The 20,683-nt window shown below is 36.5% G+C and overlaps 1 protein-coding gene across 8 annotated transcripts in view; it reads left to right on the forward strand.

Annotated features, from left to right (window-relative positions):
- The window catches only part of VTI1A (vesicle transport through interaction with t-SNAREs 1A), a 242,718-nt gene that overhangs the window by 143,554 nt on the left and 78,481 nt on the right, over positions 1-20,683 (forward strand). For 3 of the 8 annotated variants that reach the window (XR_001556172.2, XM_015867333.2, XM_015867334.2), the window contains one exon: positions 2,977-3,038. Coding sequence is in view for 7 of the 8 variants with exons in the window: in XM_015867333.2 (XP_015722819.1) it covers positions 2,977-3,038 (62 nt within the window). In the remaining variant the exon portion in view is untranslated. Of the gene's footprint in view, positions 1-2,959; positions 3,050-20,683 lie in introns of all 8 variants that reach the window. The other 5 variants (XM_015867339.2, XM_032445447.1, XM_015867337.2 and 2 more) reach the window with 3 other exon arrangements.

The following is a 20,683-nucleotide window of genomic DNA, read 5'->3' on the forward strand; positions in this document are numbered from 1 at the left end:
TTCAGAGTAACACATCTGTTTGTGAATTCAAATGTAACATCAAGAATGATCTTGGATAACTTTCCAAGTTTTCCATTTTGTGGAGGTTTTTTAAGGACCAGGGCAGAAGTTGTTCTATCACTGTATAATGGCTTTACACTGAGTACATTCAGGCATTATCCTTTCAGCTGGGGAACAAACTTGTCATCTAAAAGCTTGGACACAATGGTCAGTTCTTAGCAGCTGAATCTTGTAACGATTAGATAATTTTTTTCTTATGAGCAAAATTTAAATGATAGTGTCTGTTTAGTTTGGTTAAACCTACATATTTTGACTGTTCCTGTCTGCAGAGTAAAATTTTTGAATGAAAAGAAAATCCATAAATAACTGCTGTTATTTGAAATAAATTAAGATGGTGTCCAGGGTAAACTACACATATAATAACAACCATGAAAGAGGAACTCCCTAAACTGTTCCTTAATTTTTTTAAGCCAAAGAGAAAGGATAAAAGCTCAGCTATGAGAGCCAGAGAGATTAACTACACCATGCAGGACTCTCAAAGATTTTTTTTACAAAGCCTAAAATTAAAATGTGTTTAAGGTAGACAGGATATCAGTGTATGCGTCTTGCTCATCTTCCTTCCTTTTTTCTTCTTATTATTACTATGTTTAAAAGCTTTCTTGCACACCATGTGTATCGGCCATGATTAATATTAAACCATCTTTCAAAAGGGTTTTACTGCAGCAATAAATTGTCATTCTGTTCCACATAAGAGTTTTGCCCACTACCGGTTCTTTGGCTTCTGCAGTGCACTGGTATTGGTAAAGACATGATGGAGTAACTACCATCAGATAATTCAGTTTTAAATAAAAACAGACTTACAGCTTGAAAATGTTTATGGTTGTGTGTTTTTTTACTGTTCTCTTGGGATCTTCCAAGTGAGTCTGTACATTTGTTTCTACATTAGCATTTCTTTTGCTTACTTTGTGATGTATTTTGTTTTTGTTTTTTATCACCATAAAAGTGTGAGGTTGTCCTGCTTAGAGGACTTTATCACACCTCCAAGGCTCTCCTCCTAACTATCAGAACTCATTCCAGCTGTCAGGTGGAATCCTGCAGCAAGAGAGGAAAGTTAGGATCAAACATATAATGGTAAAAAGGAGAGAGCTACTTTTCTGTGAGAAGCCCCAAGTGCTAAATGCATCTTTATGAATGATAAAAGACTAATGTAAAGCACACATTTGTGCTTCAGATTCCCTTCTAGCACAAGTAAGAACTTGGTTTCCTATGAGCCTTTTAGAAATTATTGTGGTAGATTTTTTTTTCCTCTTACTTGTGTCCAACTGGGCTAAGCAGCTTTTCTGGAGCTTGAATTATCTAGATGAATTAGGAAAAAAATGAGGGAATGACCTTCCCACAATATAATGCTCATCTTTGTTCCATCATGCCGCATAAATGCAGAGCTCTGGTCTCAGTGCAAGCCTTCCCACTGAACACAATATTGCTAAGAGCTAAGATCTTGGTTGGTGTTATCCCATCTCAGCTTCTGCTTGGTATTTCCTTATTACTTCTTCCAAGAACAAGGAAGAAATTACACATAAAGGCTTTGTGCCATTCAATGCAACTAGTGATTTCCATAATAAGCATTAAATCTGGTAGTAGATATTTACAATATTAGGCTCCAGAATAGCAACTGCTTTTAATATTGCTGTTATGCATATATTCAAGATATAATTGTGGATTGTTATGGTGAAGGTGATTTGTTATTGGAAGGCTGCCGCTTTTCTTGGCAGTGGATTTGTAACACAAAATTCATTTTGTGTTCTACAACAAAATTTCTTCACTAATAAGGCAATGATTCAGATAATCCTTTCAATCTGATTTGATAATGAAAAGGTAAATATTCAGCTTTTGCAAGAAAAATGTTTTTATGTATGTACACACAGCTGTGTTTTGAGGCATATCAGAAGTGGTGGTTCCTGCTATTTTGTATTTGACAATAATTACATTATCCCTTTTTGCACATTTAGATGTCTCCTAGGTTCAGAGTTCTCTGGAAAGTTCGAAGATGTCTCTCCATTAGCTACCAGCAAAAGTGGCAATAGGAGAGAAACACAATTCTTTGTGTGATCTGTAGATCATAATTTCTAGACTGCCTTTTGTGAGATATTAGCAGGCACAAAAATAGAAGCATTTAATTCTTTTCAAAGAAGAACAGAAATTATTGTTCTATTTTAATATGAATTTCATTTTCTTTATAATCATACTCTTAGTGTCCCCAATTTTGCTTTCCATTCAGTTGTGGCTTTACCTATTTTGCATGACTTCTGAACTGTAAAACAATGCAGCTAATTAAGTTAAGCTGTCCATGTAGCTCTCCTATGTCCTATTAAAGTGCTAAAAACACTGCTGTAAGGTCACAGGTTTTCTATTTAAGGGACAGTGTGGGTATATTTTTTAACACAGCATCAGTAAAATGACACTGTTCTGTATTACTGCCTTTTCTTTAAGCAGATGACTTTGAAAAACAGTGAAAGATGTGTTCAGTTTTCCTTTCTTAAAGCATCAGTAACACAGCACATGGCTATCCTTGATGCACTCCCTAATGTCCATAACCAGTGTACATAGTGCATTTCAATGGGAATTACCATTACAGATACCAATCTGTATAGTGTCTAGAATGGCTTGTGTTGGAAATGATCTCAGGGGGTCATCAAGTTTCAAACACGTCTACCCTCAACACATTGTTCATAAGGCTTTTCCTCTATATCTTGATTTATCTTTGTTGCCACAGTGTCTTGTCTTCCATGTTTCATCTCTATGAAAATGAAAACCAAACAAAACCTCTTTAAATTTCAGAACTTTGGTGGCTTTATTACTCCTGAGTTTGTCATAGGCTCAAACTGAAGACCACAAACTGACAGAAGAAATCTGCATTCTTTGTACAAAATGGCATTCATATGACATTTAATTTTAACAGGACTCCTTTCTCCCCAGCTTAGAGAAACAGATGCAAACCTGGGGAAGAGCTCCAGGATACTGACAGGGATGTTGCGAAGGTAAGGCTAAGGTAGGGACACTTCCACTCTTTCTTTTTTTCCCCCCTTTTCCTCTGTGCCTTTCTTTTTACTTTTCATTCAGCCTCTGCATTTTGCTGACTTACCTGACTTTTTTTACTTGGGCTGCTATGTGGAATTACTTCAAATAAATTGTGATAATGGAGCAGGCAGGTTAGATAGAAGGCTTTATCACAGCTATGGAAAGAATTTTCTGTAGCCTGAGGGATTACCCCTTGCTCAACCATTTCTCATCTTTGTTTCTTTGTATTTGGGCTTTTTTGGTGTGTTCTAAAATTAAGCTTTTTGATGATCATTTCCTGCATTCCTTTTTCTTGAGTATTCTTAAGATTTTTTATTTATTTATTTTTTTTTAAAGCTGTAAAGATTGCATGTGAGGAAGTTTGTCGTTTTTTCGGAGCTATCTAAATTTATACACAGAGAAAAGGTTAAGGTGATCAGTTCTGTTTGAATCGAACGGGCAGACACATTGTACAACTCCATGTTTTCAGCATGTTTGTTTCAAGGTTTAGATGTTATACAAACTGTCTGTGGCAGTAAAGCTAGATTATATGGAGAGAAAAAAATTGCAACATACTAAAAATCTATGTGGGATCACAGCGTGGGAGTCACCCATGATTACTCTCTACCTTAAATAGTATGTCAATACCTTCCAAGACAGATTTTTTGAGTGCCATCTCTGGATGTGTCCTCTTTACACAGGGAAGCAGCGCTCAGACTTAGGTGTAATGTCCATATTTCTGCATTCGTATTCATCTTCCTGATGAGGATGCGCCTTGCTCTAATAGGTGATGTTGTTGGGTGACATGAACGTACAGTTTTAAAGGGGTACATAGCATCCTCAGAAGAGTTCACTGTGAAATTATTCTTCTCATGGGCTTTTACAATGCATGTTTGGTCATTGCAATTAGCTTTAGAGTAAATTTTAACAGAGTTGTAGATTTATCACTTGTCTTGGAAAACTGCCAAACTGGAATATATTAAGTTGTTCTGTAGTGCAAGCTTTATCTCTATATAAGTCTTTTCCGACAAATGTCTTTGTTAGTGCTTTGTATACCCAGTTGACAAAGGTTGAAAGGACTGAACCTGATGCCTTCATTCCACAGATTTCTTGCAATTCCAGCTCCAAACTAACATATAAAATTCTCTGATTAAGAGTAATATGTAAATGACAAGAGCTAAATTCAAAATCCATGGAGAAAGGAAGCGGCAATTGAAAGGGATGGTTCAGTGCCCGTAGACAATCAAACTAAAATACAAAAAAAAAAGAAAGAAAGAAAAGATAGAACCCAACCCAAGTCTCCCCAGGAAGGACCCTGCGACATGAGCTGTAACAAATATTCTGCATATGTCTCCATTTTGTCAAATCTCATTAAAGGGGTTTCTTGCTTTATGTCAATTGAGCTGTCCAAAAATCATTCATCATTTTAGTGTAAAAAAAAAATCATGCAGTTATTTAAATAATATCATATTAATGTTAAAGTTCAGCTGTCATTTAATAGTATGGCTTAATCAGACATAGCATTTAGGAAAAATAGTTTTTTCGAGCCTTACTTGGCTTTCAGGTTGGCAGATTCAAATAAGGATTTATGGGTTTCTGAACCAATGTATTCTTTCCATGTTTATGCTTGAGGTACCTCAGCCTTTTTTGCAGCACCCTGTAGTCTGTTGTTTTCAACAAAATAAAGTATCTCCTCATATTGTGTTTGAATACATTTGCAAGTAATTTGGAGAAGCTGAAGCAAAAACATATGCTGTAACCTTTGACTTTGTTTTGTGTTTGGGAATCGCAGTTAGGAGTCCCAGTTTATAAGTGTTCCATAAACCACATGAAAAATATGATCTCTCTGAAATATACTTGGGTTCTTGTTTTCAGACAAAAGGATTACGCAGTCGAAAGCCAAGATAACGTGTTTCTGTGTGTGAAAAAGGCACTGAAGTTCCTTTTTCTTTAACTAAAATATTGAGCTGGCTCACCCATCTGGATGAGAGGAAGGTTAGGATTTAGGCTCTGTTCAGGTGAACATGTCAAATGAAATGCCTTGATATAGATGCAGCTTGCAGGAGAAGATTCTCAGGATGTTTTGTAAAAACATATAACAGATAGATCCAAGGTGAAATTGATTTGCTCTATGGATGTTGACTAGAAGCATTATCCCAGCCTCAGCATCATCCCAATATTGTTTAGTCAAAAGAATAATCATGAAAAACCTAAGAAATCTGCTCAAATTAGATAAATACAACTGTACAAAAAATAATTAGCACAGATTGGCAGTGTTATCCTAATTTTGCATACTTCAGTAACTACTACACAGTGTTTCACTTAATTACTGGAACCAATAAGGAAAAATGCTGGAGGACTATTCTTCACATCATAATCATACAGAAAAGGTAATGTTAAGCTGAATGTAGCTCAACTTAGTTACTGCTCCCACAGTATGTATTTTCTGATGTGTGTGAAGTTGAATGCCAGACTAGCAGTCTGCTCATCAGAACCAAACTACTTTTTTTACTACTGTTTTTACTCTCTGAGAAGGGTAAAATAACATCTCTTCTGAGTGTGGCCAAACATATTAAGAGATCAGATGTTTAAATAGGTAGGATTCTAAATGAGAGTGAAATTATTCACTTTGTAAAAAAAAAATAAAATAATAATAATAATAATTATGGAGATAGGGAATGAATATGGGGATAAGATTTATTAATTGCTGTGGGTCACTGAAGAAATCACTGATAGAACAGGCAGAAGTCTTCCTATCCCAGTTTGGTTCTCTAGTGACTTTAAGTAGCCAGGTTTATTTACTGGACTTTATCTCCTGGTATTTTACATATATAGGTCAGGAAATTTTTCTGACAACCTTTTAAAAACCTTCTTGCTTGTAACTATTTCTAATATTCTTTTTTCTTTTCTGTAAAAAAAACCAAAAACCTAATGAGATAGCTTTAAACTGGAATGTTCTACTTGTGGCACCTCATTACTGCGGTAATATCAGCATGTTGATAGTGTCAAAACATTAATCATTTCCTTTTACATGAATCTAGAGCTGTGGACAACCTGATATTTTATGTCTCCTCTTTAGAACAGTGAGATTATAACAGAGGCTCTGAGTAGTTTCAGTTACAGAATTTTCAAATGATGATTTTAAGATAAGAAAATGGCATCTTAGGTGTGATGTTGCCACCTCAAACATCTATCCTTTGGCCTCTACACCAATATGAATTAGGGAGTGCACACTATGTTAGAAAGAAGCAAAAGAGAATATGTTCTGAAAGATCTTCCGTTATTTGCCCAGATACTAAGCCAACAGCCTATAAGAGCTTTTAAAAAATAATTAAAAAAAAAAAAAAAAAAAGAATTGGACAACCTTCAAGGCACTCAGTGGGTAAAAAACAAACCTAACAGTAGCGAGATAAAAATTTCAGTAGATCTGAATCCTTATCTCATTAGCAGATAAATACTCTCTACCTCCCTCCAAATTGCAGAAAAATGTGATAGAATAATATCTACTGCTCTACAGAACAATATTTTATTCTGTCTCGCTGAATAGGAACTTTTTATGCTAAAAATTCTCTTTTGATCTTCATGTTTCAGAACCACTTAGAAGATAATTTCTGAGTTATCAATGATGCTTTGAAAAGCTCATGAACATTTCTGCGCTACTGAAAATATCTAAATACTGATTTCAGATAGGACAGAAGCATTATCTTTGACTGATGGGAATGGAGCAGCAAGTGTTCAGCTGTCAAATTATATGGCCTGCCTGCAGGTGCATGACCAATATGACTACAACCAGAAACAAGGAATACCTACCTCTCCAAGCTAGTTCTAGTCAAGTTCCTTCACTCTTTCTGAGTAGTTTAACATCCTGCATTACTTCTAGTCAAATTTCCTTGTATTATGGAACTCCAAGGAAGTCTAGACCGCATAGTTATTATTCAGCATCTCATAAAGTTATATGAGAATTTGGAGGGAACCTCTAGAAGTCATCTAGTCCAACCTCCTGCTCAAAACAGGTCTAAATTGAGCAGAATGCTCAGAGACTTCTTCAGTCAAGTGTTGAACACCTCCAAGGATGGAGATACCAAAACCTCTCTGAGCGGTCTGTTCAAGCAATAGTGAAATAAGCAACTTTTCCAGGTATCAAATGGATATTTCCCATCATCCCACTTTTGTCCAATGCCTCTGGTCCTAAGTGTGTTTCAAAATGTGATTGTTTTAGAATTAACTTTCAGAGGAAACTCCTTAGAATCTCAAGTATTCTGCGTCTCCCCTTTAATTTGGTGGCATGACCATTTAGCATTTGATGCACAAGACTTATTTGCTTACTCACTCTCCTGGAGACATAAAGAGTTAATTATGGTCTCTTCTGTCTTCTTCCTTGAACACAAAACCCACATTTCAATATGTAGAGGATTAGTCTGTCATCTCCCTGTTAAAACAAACTGAAAGCAGTACTGAGTGTTACCAGTTTTTCCTTATTTCCTTACTGATCTCTGTTTCCATTCCATGTATTTTCTAATTCTGAGCTAAGGCTTATCTCAATATCAGTCACAGCAGACCACAACTGCTGAAGTGAAGTTTAACATACAGTTAAATTTGCCTTGTTTTCATGCTAATAGAGAAATTATTCTCCAGCAGGAACTTTGCATATTTGGTCTCAAGCCAAAAGAAGTTTGAGTAGAAATTGTTTCAGCATCATTCTGGTACAAAACTGTATTTCTATTTTTACTTCAAGATGCATTTCTACAGTGAAAAATGATTGAATGGTAAATCCTTTTGCAACATGTCTGCTCTGTGTTAAATATTTACAGCTGCAACTGTTTACTTCAGTAATTTAGACCTTGATTCAGGAAAATGCATATGGTTAACTTAAACCAGAGAAGCAATTCTCTTAACTTTAGGAACACTGAATAAGGGAAGAGTGAGTAGCAGAACAATTCTGTGTCATCTCATGGGGCAATACAGCTTTTACAGTGCTCCCTGGCCAAGGCCGTTTTCAGAGCAACCCTGTCCATAATAATTCTATTATTAAGTGGCAACCGTAAAAAATATTCACTGGGTGTTTTAGAGCTTACTGTCAGTGAGAGCACTACTTGTTAGCAGTCTGACTAAAGAAGATGAAATGTACATCTAGGTCTAAATAGCAGGAACTTTAAAATAGCGTAGGACACTGCGAGTTGCCTGTTCTCAGTGTAGGTAGGACATATTTACCTACATGTAAAATGCTTTTTTATTACTATTTTTTTTGGTCTTTAATAATCATTTAAGAGCCATTTTCTAAATGTGGCTTATCTTTGTTGGATAGTGTTCTGTATGTTGTTTCCACAATGCTTTTGAAAAATCAGTCTTTATTTTCATTAGGTGTTAGAAATACTTGCTGTTGATGTTTTGTGGGAGATGTAGCAGCCTTTTAAGCTGTTCTGAAACCACTAAAGCTGCAGCAAGCAGCGTACCTGGAGAATACCAAGAACTATACTGAAAGTACCGAATGTCTCATAGCAAAGGAATAACTTCAACACTTAAAGCGTGTAGCTATGATTAGTTTAATGCTACCTTATCCTTCACAAACCATTGTATTCAGCAGCATGAGTGTTAGAGTTAAGTTTATGTTAGACCTGGAAAAAGAAAAGGAACATAATGATTGATCTTCACATTTTAATAATTTCAATGAATAGGATAAAATAGAGCCCATGCTTTAAACTCCTTATGCTTAAGCACAATCTTAGAAGGATATGTCCTTCATTGACTGAGACAGAAGCGTTTATTTTGTAGCCTTGTTTTATTTTTCACTTTTCTGGAAAGCTTTATCCATGTGTCAGACTGCCTACACTAAGTCCATTATGAGCAAGGCTCTCCTCATTCTTCGGACAATATTTCTAATTCACTTTTTTCATTTCTTTTAAAATATACAATAGCCTTTGTTCTGCTCTTGCCATTCCCTCTTTTCTATCATCTGGAATTACTATCTCATTTGCCCCTCCTTCTCTCTACTTGTGTCCGGCTGAACAGCTGGAAAGAGCATTACCATTAGCACAGTTGTGTTTCTGCAGGAAAGCAGGGTCCCAATGGATAATTATCCAAGCTAGTCTTAAACTGCATATACCAAGAATGTAAAGCATCATAATGGGTTAAATAGCATGTAACCGTTTGTGATATTGACATATTGAGATATGTTGACTATCATTAAGCAACTACAGCCTAAAAAGGTTCACAGTACTCTGTGTCATGAGTGAAACAAGAGGCATTTCACAGTCAGCACTGACTTGTCTGAACCGCAGTAGATGTCCTGTGACATGCTTTCATGAGAAGGCAAGTCTCATATCAGCATAATCAGTGCAGTGCTTTCTTGCAGTAGGTACAAGCAGTTTCCAGTTGGGTGAGTTCTCTCTGACACAATATTCAGGAAGAGTGAAAGCGGTGAAAATATTCTGAATGTGGTCAGATTGTTTATGTGAAGCAAGGAACCTGTTAGCCAAAGCTGACATAGGTAATTGCTGAAATAATTGGTGACAACTCTTCAGAAATCAATGAAGTCAAGCTTCTTAAGGCCAGCAGTAAATCGAGGTTCATGTTCTTAAGACTACTCACACCATAACTGTCAAAGAGCAACATATGCCAGATTTTACGTATTCCATTTACTGCCAGTGTTTAAGCTGTAAATTTCTAAATTTAGTGTTTTCTCATCAGAGATTTGCATGATTGTCTTGACACATGGGTCATTTCACTTTAGTCCACAAAGTTGCCAAAAAGAAAAGAAATACAACCATCTTGGGAGTGGTCTCTGAAAATTTCATCACTTTGTGTTGAGAGAAAACTGACTATCCCTGAATCAATCCTGACAGATATTCTTCCGGCCTCTTCTCTGGCTGATGAACATTCCTTCTCTCCTTAGTCAAGCTCTTCCAAGTTTTCCCTACTGCTTAGTCCAAGTCTATCTTCCTGGATAGACAGCGTTTACTTACTGGTGCATGTTGAGACTTTTGTGCACTGTCACAGCCTTGCTTGTTAAGGCCCGTGACTTCTGCTGTGGAGATTTCTGCTGCACTTTTAAAGAATTAAAGGACACAAATAATAGTGTATAAAATTAAATTATATTTTCAAGTTTCCATCAAGTCAGGTTTCTTGTTAGGATTTGGAAATGCAAAAATGGTAGAACTGGATAGTATTCTAAAAGGCACATCCTAGAAGCTAAGCCTCTCCAAAGAACAGCTACATGCAAAGGTATCAGTGAGCTTTGCAATTACAGACTCCAAACAGAATTGTTCTCATGATGTGTTCCTGAATGAAAAGTAGTCTGTGCACTCAGCTGAATAAAAGTAATATTTGAAACTTACACAAGACTGACAAAATACAGAGGTTAAACATATCACGGCATTTCTAAATGTTTTAAGAAAAAGGTAATAATGCTGTCAAACGTCAGAGTTTTTGTTTAACTTACTTCTCACCCCTTTCCCATACACACACTGATATTTCAGACTGATCTGGTATTTGGAGAGAAATGGTGGGAATGGAAGTTGTTTTGCCTGCTTAGGCTTCTGGCAGTTCTCTGCTGGAATCGTTGTTAGTCTTTATCAGGTGAATAAGCACCTTTTTGCCTTCTGTGTTTGATGTCCAGTAGCATTTGGCACTTTTTTCCCATACTTGATAGAAATTGTGATAGAATTTCTCTTCAGAAAAAAATTATAATCCATCTTTCCTTTTTTCTGATTGCACAAAGGAATTTGTCTTTAAACAAAGACATCAAACTGATTTAAAAGTATCATCATATCAGGATCTTGTCCTTATTAACTCATCTTCTAGATTAGATTGTTCTCAATCCAGCTTTTGCTAAGAGGTCAGTTTTGACTGCTCTCAAGGGACATAGGAGCTTAAATGACCAACATCTGCAACAAAGGAAAGTTCCGGATTTGCTGGATGCAGTTTTTGTTCAAGTCAATCACTAACATTCTACCACAAAGGCTACTTAACTGAACTTACAAGTCACACATGTGAATAGTTTGGTCATCTGTAGCCCTATTACTGAAGGAAGATTTGTTTGTTTGTTTGAGCAAAGTTTATTGGGGTGGAGTGTGAGTTGTTCAATGTTGTCGTTTTACAAAGAAGGCCATAAATGATGACTGAGACATCAACAGCTAAGGGAAAACAGAGTCACTTACAGTCTGCTGCAGATAAATTAGCACTGCTGGGGGACAAGATCAAAACTGAAGGAGAATTTATGCCCTTGTGTAGCATGTACTGATGTTGTATTGGACCGTTAAAACTCTGCAAAAACAATGTTCACACATTGCTAACCTGCTGAGCATCTGCCAAAAGAATAACAAAGTCATGAATTAGAATGTGTGGTCTTACAATGAGAGATTGTTTAGTCTACGTAACAGTAAGAAAGATGAAAATTTGCTAAACTTTACTGTCTCTTATATTTTAAGTAATATGGGATGATCAAAGCTAATCAGGAAGGTAAAGAAAAGCTAGTTTGGAAATGGAACAAAATGGAAATGGCAGGCAAATGCTCATACACGCTGAAATTTATGTTCTTTATAATATATGTGTACTTCTAAGGTAACTGATTAAAAAGAATAAAATTGTTTCAGATAGTTCTAGAATAATACAAAGGAGAATCTTTTGAAACTAGTGCTTTTAGATTAATGCTTTTAGATTTGTGACTATCACTCAGATTTTAAGTTCACTTTATTAGTTGCTTTCTTTGTAGACTTGAAAAAATATTTGAAGGATTTTGATAAGAGCTATGACTTGTTGTTATTATTTTATTAAGTTTGGCAATCTTTACTACTGGAAATTTCATGAGGTGGTCTCTTGAAATGAATGTGTTCAAAATGACACGGAGCTATGGATTTCTGTAATGGATGGCTTGATTCATTTATGATAGCGATCTACGCATGAGCACGTTATTTTACTTCAAATGTTGTCCATATGCAAGAAACATCAGTACTTTCTAGTTTAAAAACATTACAGAAGAGTTCTTCAGCGACCTGTATGCCTTCTGCAAATATTAACGTTTTTCCATGAGCATTAATGTGGTATGCAGGAACTCACTGTGTAGCATTTATTATTACCCAAAAACTTTTGTTTAGCTTGGACTTCACTATATTAACTAAACCATAATCTGGAAGGTTTACGTAACATTTGCAAGTTTGAGCAAAATCTTTACCTTGTCCTGTTCAGTAGATCTACTGATAGTTCAAGACACAAACAGATATTTTTCTTCTTGAATATGCTTCCAAAATGCTTTATAATATTATTTTTGCACCAACTGCCTGCCTTCCTCCCAGTAGAAATTCTTTATGTTTCTATAAGTTTCTATGACTTGCTTACTATAGCTGCATCTAGTGCATGTAAATAGAGAATTGTTTGTGAAACATAATTCTAAGTGTGCTGGTCTTGTGTAGATGATAAGAAGCGTATGGTCTACTTTATCCATGCAGAGAAACTTCCTTGTTGCTTTTTGTCATTGCTGTGTATTTTCAAATACAGTTTTCAGTGAGAATGGCACACATGTGTTGATTGTGAAGGTAACATTCTTTCAGTACAGCCTTAAACTAATTATTCTTAGTGGCAGTGCAGCTTTGTACCTCATTTGTGAACAGCTATTTATACTTCTACACCAGTACAAAGCAATGTTTCATGTTACCAGCTTACCAGACTATTACACCATTGTGTTTTAATCCACTGTAGGTGGATGGAGAATATGAGCCATCTGTTTTATTTAATGATATAATCAGTAAACAATATATGCACTTTACATATTCGGTCATTAAAGATGTCCATATTGTTTGACCCTGTATTTACATTGTAAATTGATGTATTCACACATCAGCTCTTTCTGATTTGAAAGGCTTGCTGTGTTCATAAGATGGTACAAAGCAAGCTCAGTAACTGCTCGAACCCAGTGCAGGTGGTCGAGCTAGTTACTACACAGATCAAAAGTCAAACAACTGTGAATCTTCCTTTGAAATGGTATTTAGAGAGACAATGCTGGTCTTATCTTCACAAACAAGGAAGAGTTATAGATATACATCATGAAGTTATGAGAACAAAAGGGGGTTTCATAATCACTCTGTATCAGAAAATCCAGTACTGCAGACTTTTGTGAAGGCATCTCTCAAATATAAAGACCCTCTTATTATAGTGGTAAAAATTTGGATAAGTGAGTCTGAATTATTAAATATGAGAATGTTCAGTGATTTAAAAACTTTGGAGACAAGAGGTTACCTGCTTGCACTGTAAATTTTGTTTTATTGTTAGCAATACTCAAGCAGATAAAAACAAACAACAGCTAAGCCCAGTCTTATTCAAGAGGTAGAGGTGAATGAGTTTTGTGTATGTGAGCTAAAAAGAAAGGAGCCTGCTTGAGATTTCAGTTTTCCCCAAATACCCTTGGCGAGTACAAACAAGATATAGCTAGCAAAGTACATTGTAAAGTCACTGATAAGGAAAATCTTTTCATCTATTGCCTTATAATTTTGTGATACTTTTTTTTGTCACTAACACATTTCTAATCTTGCAGCAGTATTGAGGTATTTTTTTCCTCCATCCCAATCCAGGAGAAACAATCAGAAATTTGAGCACTAGCATTTGAATCCTAGTTTTGTCTTGAGTATATCTTGAGTATCTGCGGACACATCTGTTTCTATGCATCTCTAAAATGAGGATAATGTTCCATATCTCAGTAAAGTATTCCAAGGGCAAATGCCTTTAATTAATCTGTACACGGTCCTCACATGACAACATGATGAGAGTTTGAGAATGATGGGCTGACTGGTAGCAGTGCCTGTCCTGATTTGGAGTCATGGCTTAAATGGATTTAAAAGGGGTGAAAGAGAAGCATGGGAAGAATTTAAACTTAGAGGAGTATGTGGTATTTGATTTCCTGTGACAGTCCATTACCAAACACGTACCTGATCTCCTTAGCACACAGATATGAAAATGGAGAGGTTCTTTCTCATCTTCTTCAAATAATATAATTTTGAGGCCTACAGGTAACATTGCTCATCTTTCTTCGAGTGTCATTTTTGGTGCTTTGCAGATAGGAAAGTGTATTTGACTTGGTTCCACAAATACAAATATATCCTTACTTACAAATGAATATATCCTTATATATCCTTATATCCTTACTTGATTTCCTGCTATCACAGTGCTGGCATTTTCTTGTTAAGAAAAGGTATGGAGGTGAGATACATAGACTGAGAGGCAAAGATTGGCATATAGTTACTTCTCCTGACTAAATGTAGTTTACTATAGAATTTGGAAAGCCATTAAGATAATCTAGGAATGCACACAATGCGTAGTAACTTCCTGACCACAGATGCAGTTGTAATCCTTTGAAATTCCATTATTTTGCTGTTCAGCTTCTGATTAAAAAGACGAGAAAAGTGTAAATTTGAATTGTATTTTGTCAAAACATCCACGGACGCGATGCTGCTTTTAGCAGTCACATGTTGGAAGTTAGGGTAAAATGTAGTTTGAATGAGGTAGGTGGTAACAATGCTGTAGAACATCATCTTCATAAACAGTATTCATTACGAAGTACCTCTTGGGCTGATGTAATTGCTTGGTCATATTTTAACAGTTGTCTTTGAATTATTGATGATATAATAAAGGTCTACCATGAAGCAGAGGGAAAATTAAACTCCCGCATGCCAGTTCCTTCAAATGGTTCCTCTTTGAGGAATCTAAGTGAGTATGCTTATAATTCTGTGTCTGTTGAATCCATGGAAAAGATCATGCCTAAATGCTCAGTTCTTTGAATCATGTAAGAGGAGCAGGTGCACAGCAAACCAGATAAAAAAACTGGGGAAAAAAAAAAGAGAGAGACTGGCTTGTGGGGTTTCTGTTTTACCCGCTTGTTCCAGTGGCTCAATTACATACAAATTGGATAGGATAATATTGTTGTGGATAATACATGTTGGTTAGAAGGACTTATTAAACCTGACCCTACTCTCTAAACTGTCAAGTTCTGAGATTAGTTGTAGTTTGAAACCCACTGAAAGTGTTTATTTGATGCAAACTCTGAGAATCTGTAATCATTGTTTAAAGGAATGGACTTGTCAGTGGGAAGGTAGCTGAGAAGTGGCTCCACAAAATGCCTCTCCTCGTGGCAAACCACCACCCCTCTATTTGATGACTCTCATGCTATTGCATCTTTCAGGGAGGCGTCTTTGTCCTGCATTGTTACTTATTTGGCTCATCTTCTATTTCAGTCTTAATTGTCATTAGTGTTTTGTTTTTTTTCTAACAGCATCAGGGGAATAGTAGTTTATTTGGTATTGTTGTGTTTGTCTAAAAACAATTGCACAAGCTTGAAACCTAATCCTTATAATCTTTCCTACTAGGGAGAACTTGAGATAAATACTGCTGTATGCTTAGTGGGAGTGGGTCTCCACTTTTTGATCATCCATGTCTAAATGTTGAGTAATACTTAAGGGAAAATGTTCTCAAAACATTCCTTAGATGATTATTAGATTATATTTTATGTTTGATAAAAACTGGAAAATTGTGTAAATATTTGCTTAACATCCCACCCCTAAAGCAATTTATTTCCTTTCTGGCCTTCAACCCTCTTGCTCAGTGAAATGAGATCAGTCACTTTCTGTTTATATTCAGTTTCACTTTGCACTTTTCATGGACATGTAGTGCAATGCTGTTGTGTATGGAAAAGCACTGCAGGGACATATTTAAATAGTAAGTGGGGAATAAAAGAGGAGGAGGGAAAAATATTTTAAAATGTTTTCTAGTCTCTTCTCGCATGTTGGAAGTAAATAAATATTATAATTATACTTCTTGCATGTGGGATGCTTATAACTACTGTTAGTATAAATTAAGAGAAAAAAAATTCCAGTCCTGCTTTTCTATAGATTGTTATGTGATAAGAGTAGATCATACATTTTATCTTCCTTTAGCTGCCATTCAAATCAGCCTTTGTCAAAAGCATGCATGTGAGATACCTTGCTTTTGCAAGAGGAAATCCCTATTGCATCTTGGACATCCCATGGTGGATGAGTTCTCTGTGTGGTGAGGACATTTTCACATAGACGATGGCTAAACATTTGACACATGTGAGAATTATCTATTTTCTCTTGTTGAATTTTGCATTTTTGGATGAATGCACACTGTGAGTCTCAGAACCATGGACATCAGAACCAATGGTAGGTCATACAGCTTGATTAGATGGGAAGGGTGCCAGAGAACATTAAGTTGTGGCAAAATAACCATCAACATCACTAAATTGATTTAGAAGGCTAGTTCTCTTTCCCTCCCACCATGTTTTTACAATTAAATACTGGATGAAATTTCTTTTTCCTTTTGTTTTTTGTTTTGTTTTGTTTTTTGTTTATATGTGTTACTTTTTCCTTAATGTATAGCAGCTGATTTTTCCTCTATTGGCTCACATGGGCACAGAGACATGCCTCCTTTCAAGGAGCAGAGTTCCAACACTGTTGTTGATTAATTTAATGGGAAACCATCTGTGTGGTAAGGCGAGCTTTCCAGCTTCTTTCTAGAGAGAAAAAAAAAAAAAGAGAAACATGAGCATTGTTGTCAAAGATAAAGCCTTTCCCTCTGTGATGTGTATGGACTTATCAGGAAATCATGAAGACCCAGGTCTCCTCACCACTGTCACGAGGACTTGATTTTGAAAAGTTGCCGGTGTGCATCAGGCTGTCCCTTCCAAACACAGTTTGCCTTTTTCAGTGTAGATCTACTTTGGTGCTTTCCACAAGGTTGCCATTGACTGCTGCTGCTTTATGGGTAAAAGGGCCACTTTGCATTTCCAGGCCTTGCTTTTCTAGTCTACCCCATCTTGACTTCCCAAAGTTTGAGCTGTGTTTCTTGCTGGAAAGTTGTTCTTTCTCTCCATCTCCTGTGGTTTTCATAGCCTGTCAGTATAAGATGTTTTTTGTCTTCTTTTGTCAAACACCTACACTCAGCATTGAATTGTGGTTGCACTGGAAAAAATAAGGCCTTTCTTTTCTTTTTTTCTCTTTATGAACAAGGGCCACAATGCATAAAAGCTTGGTGTAAGTTCACAATAGCATTTTGTCCTTTTTCACATCACTTGCCAAATAACTACTGTTGTGGCAACGGCTGTAACCAAGTATGGTGTCAGTTAGTTTTGCCATAACACGACTGGGTGCCAATAATTTTAATATAATGTGAAACACACTCCAGGCAGTGCAATAAGGCATCGGATTATTAAATTCCTTGAAATGTCATCTGGATTTTTTTTTTACATCAATTCAGGTCTCAGAACTGGACAGTGTTGTGATTAAAAGAAAAAGAACAGAAAATTCCCTCATTATAGTAAATATTTCCAAGAAAACTCTCACCCTGAAGCAGACACTTCTGCTCTGCTTACACAGACAGTAACAGCAAAAGCAAAGGCTCTGTGAAGGCTGTAGGGGTGGAGGTTATAATCATGGCTACCAGTTGTTTGCTGCTATTTTCTGTAGCAATGTCTCTGCGGACAATAAATGCTATTTATTTTTAGGCTTCTTATTCTGAGCTACTTACAGAAAGTAAAAGGTAGGAATCTGGTGAAGCATTTATTTTTAATACACTGCTTACATTGTGCTCCAAAGCATGGTGTTCAGCATTATTGTTAATGATTGAAGCATTAGCATTTAATTGTGTAAAGCAATTAAAAAGCTCAATATTACTACTTCTTGGGCTGAATCCATTCATACAGCGAGCATTAGTAAGGAATATATTGAAGAAGTTGAACAAGGTCATAAATGTTCTGTGTGCAAAGAGCATCTAATGCTTTTTTTTTTTTTTTCTCCAAGCCTTTAAGAAGTAGTTTAAGAGAAAAGAAAAAGAAAAAAGAAAAAGAAAAGAAAACAACCTTGTGAGGTGAATAGATAAAAGGCTTCCTTGGTTTAGTTATGTCAGTTTGGCTTTTTCGTGTAATTGCTGGGGTTGTTTTGTTCCTAAAGAAGGAATAGATTCCAGGCTGAAGAGGTAATTTCTGAGCACTGTTTCAAGATATTGTGAAAGTTCTCAACTTTTCTTTAATAAGAAAAATAACTCTTCTCTAATGATGTCTGTTAGTTGCATATTGTTCTTCTGTATGCCGTTCAGTGCAGCTGGCAGCAAGTACTTGAAAAAACTCAGAGCTGAGGGAACAGTGTAGGGGAACCTGAGTAGCCTTGAGTACCAACATGCTGCACTGACTCCTCTGGGTGCTGTCAAGCTCAAGTTGCAAGCAGTCCTTACCTTACGTCACTGTAGATGAAATCGAAAGAGATCATTTGTGTTTGATTCCAAGTGTCCTTACATTTCAATCCAAGCTGGAAAAAGCTTTTGGCAGCATGAAGCTGAATTGGACACGTCCGGATGTCACTCTCCTTGCGTCAGATGGGCGGACTGTAGGACATTCCTTCAGTAATCTTAGGAGTTACTCACACAATGAAAGGTCCGGGTTTTTCCAACCTGTAAAGAGTCATAGCAGAGCTCTGTAGTTGCAAAGTATCATTAAGTGCTCAAAAATGAATAAGTTTTTACTAGAGAGGAGCTCAACCCCAAACCCTAAATATGGATATTTCTTAAATCTTGGGATCTGTATCCACATCTGAATTTTACAGGTCGTACATGCCAGTAATGCATTAAACCAGTGTATGACGTGGAAATTTCCCTAATACTTACAGTATTCCACATCCAGGTGCAGTTGCAACTAATTTCTGCAGGCTTTGCTAGACAGGGAAAATTTTGTTTAATTTAATATCAGGCCAAACCCACTGTGTATCTTCAGTCTCTACTTAATATTTGAATGTGTGCAGAACAGAAGCAGCTCAGGCAGAAATAATATGGTGTTTCCCAAACTGACTTGTTTGACCCTTTGCTTGGGAAAAGGACCAACCTGAAAAAAGAGAAGCAAATTCTGTTTCTAGATCCACATAGGTTTTGGCTTTTCCAGTGATGCTGCAGGCATGACATTTTAAAAGGCTGCAGTTGTTTTCAGTCCAAAAGCAGGCTGATTCTTCATGCATAGTTGACACTACTGTTTAGGCTGACAAGGGTAAATTTTAGGACAAACCACAGGAAATGGCTTGAAGAGGTGGAGGACTTTAAGAAAATATTGTACTGCCGCTTTAGATGTAAAATGAAACACTTTGGACTCTGTTTTCCCATACACCGTTTAAAGCCATCATTTTGATAATTTGTTCACACACAAGAAAATATTGCAAGTATTGAAAACAAATGTGCTTCAAAACGTAGTTGTTTTTCGTAGTATCAGAACAAGACAAATCACATGAAAATCCTCTTCTCCTGGAGGGCAATGAGAGGTTTTGTGCAAAAATGTTCCTCTCCTTTCTCTGTCCCTTCACCACCTGTTTTAAGACTAATTGCATCCCCTTGAAAGTACTACTTTTTGTGAGAGCTTTGAGTGAATATTGTTCGACTTTTTGTTTATGGAAGAATCTGCTTTAGCTGGGAAGTCAGACGCAGAAATGGGAACAGAAACAACACTTTTAAAGCTGATGGAGTCTATTCACTTTGGTATGTAGAGAATGGCAACAGCAGTCATTAGTATTGAGAGAATTCTGTTCTTTCTCTGCCCTTGTTGCAAGATGAGCAAGAGCTGACCTTAACTTTTGTTTGTTTGTTCTCCTGTCAGGTAAAGATTCCCCCACCACCCTTAGGAATGTTTTATTCTCTTTTTGCAAGGGGGTGATTTAACTTTTGTGCAGAGAAAAGACAAGTCCTTGCCTGATATAAGAAACAGCTGAGCAAGACCTAAGCTAATAGATTCTTTTTTTCCAGTTTTCTACCTGTGAAGAAATACAGTATTTTTAGGGTGAGGGCTGATTGCGGAAAGCAGTGACTGAACAAATAACTGCTTTAAGGCCAGAGCTAGAAACGCTTGCCAGTGTAGTAATGTCAGTTGGAGGTGTGATTTTTGGCTATGTGTGGGTATTGGCAAAAGCCCCAATATAGACATGGTTGTACCAGGAAAATTTAAAAAAAAAAAAAAAAAAAAAAAAAAGCTTTGGCCAGTGTATTCTGTTTTGCTTGGTGAGGGTATAAGCTATAATAACAAAAGCACTTCTCTTCTTCTGGTGAGTGGCAGCTCCAGTAAAACCTAATGCCAATGCAGCTACACTGTTGTAGTGGCAAACCTTTTCCATAGACTGGACTCCTGAATTTGGTGTCCCAGCTTCAGGAACTTTGCTGTTGTTATTGTTAATTTTAACAACAGCAACATCTGAAGTTGATTTGAGTGCTTTGGGCCTTGTAGCGCTGTAACAATTGTAAGGTTACAGATCTGCACTTCATTTACTCCCAATAATTAGGGGAAATGCAAATTGTACTGGACTCTGATTTCCATGCAAGGTGTTTCTTTGCAGTTCTTTTTAAATGGCTTTTTCCTAGCTACATCTTAAGTAAAAATGTCCGTGTGCTTTGCAACTACCTGGCAGCTGAAGAATGAGAATCTTTGGATTTATTTCCCTATTCATTATGTGACTTGATGACTTGATTTGACATGACTTGATAGTGAGACAGAAGTGTAATAGTTTTCATACTTAGTTTTTGCTGATTTTTTATCAGGTTTTCTTTCTTTCGTTAATATTTTAAGACTCTGGTGGAGGTGTCATTACTCTGTGGGATTTGC

Source organism: Coturnix japonica, chromosome 6, assembly GCF_001577835.2.
Source record: "Coturnix japonica isolate 7356 chromosome 6, Coturnix japonica 2.1, whole genome shotgun sequence".
Taxonomy (NCBI): Eukaryota; Metazoa; Chordata; class Aves; order Galliformes; family Phasianidae; genus Coturnix; species Coturnix japonica.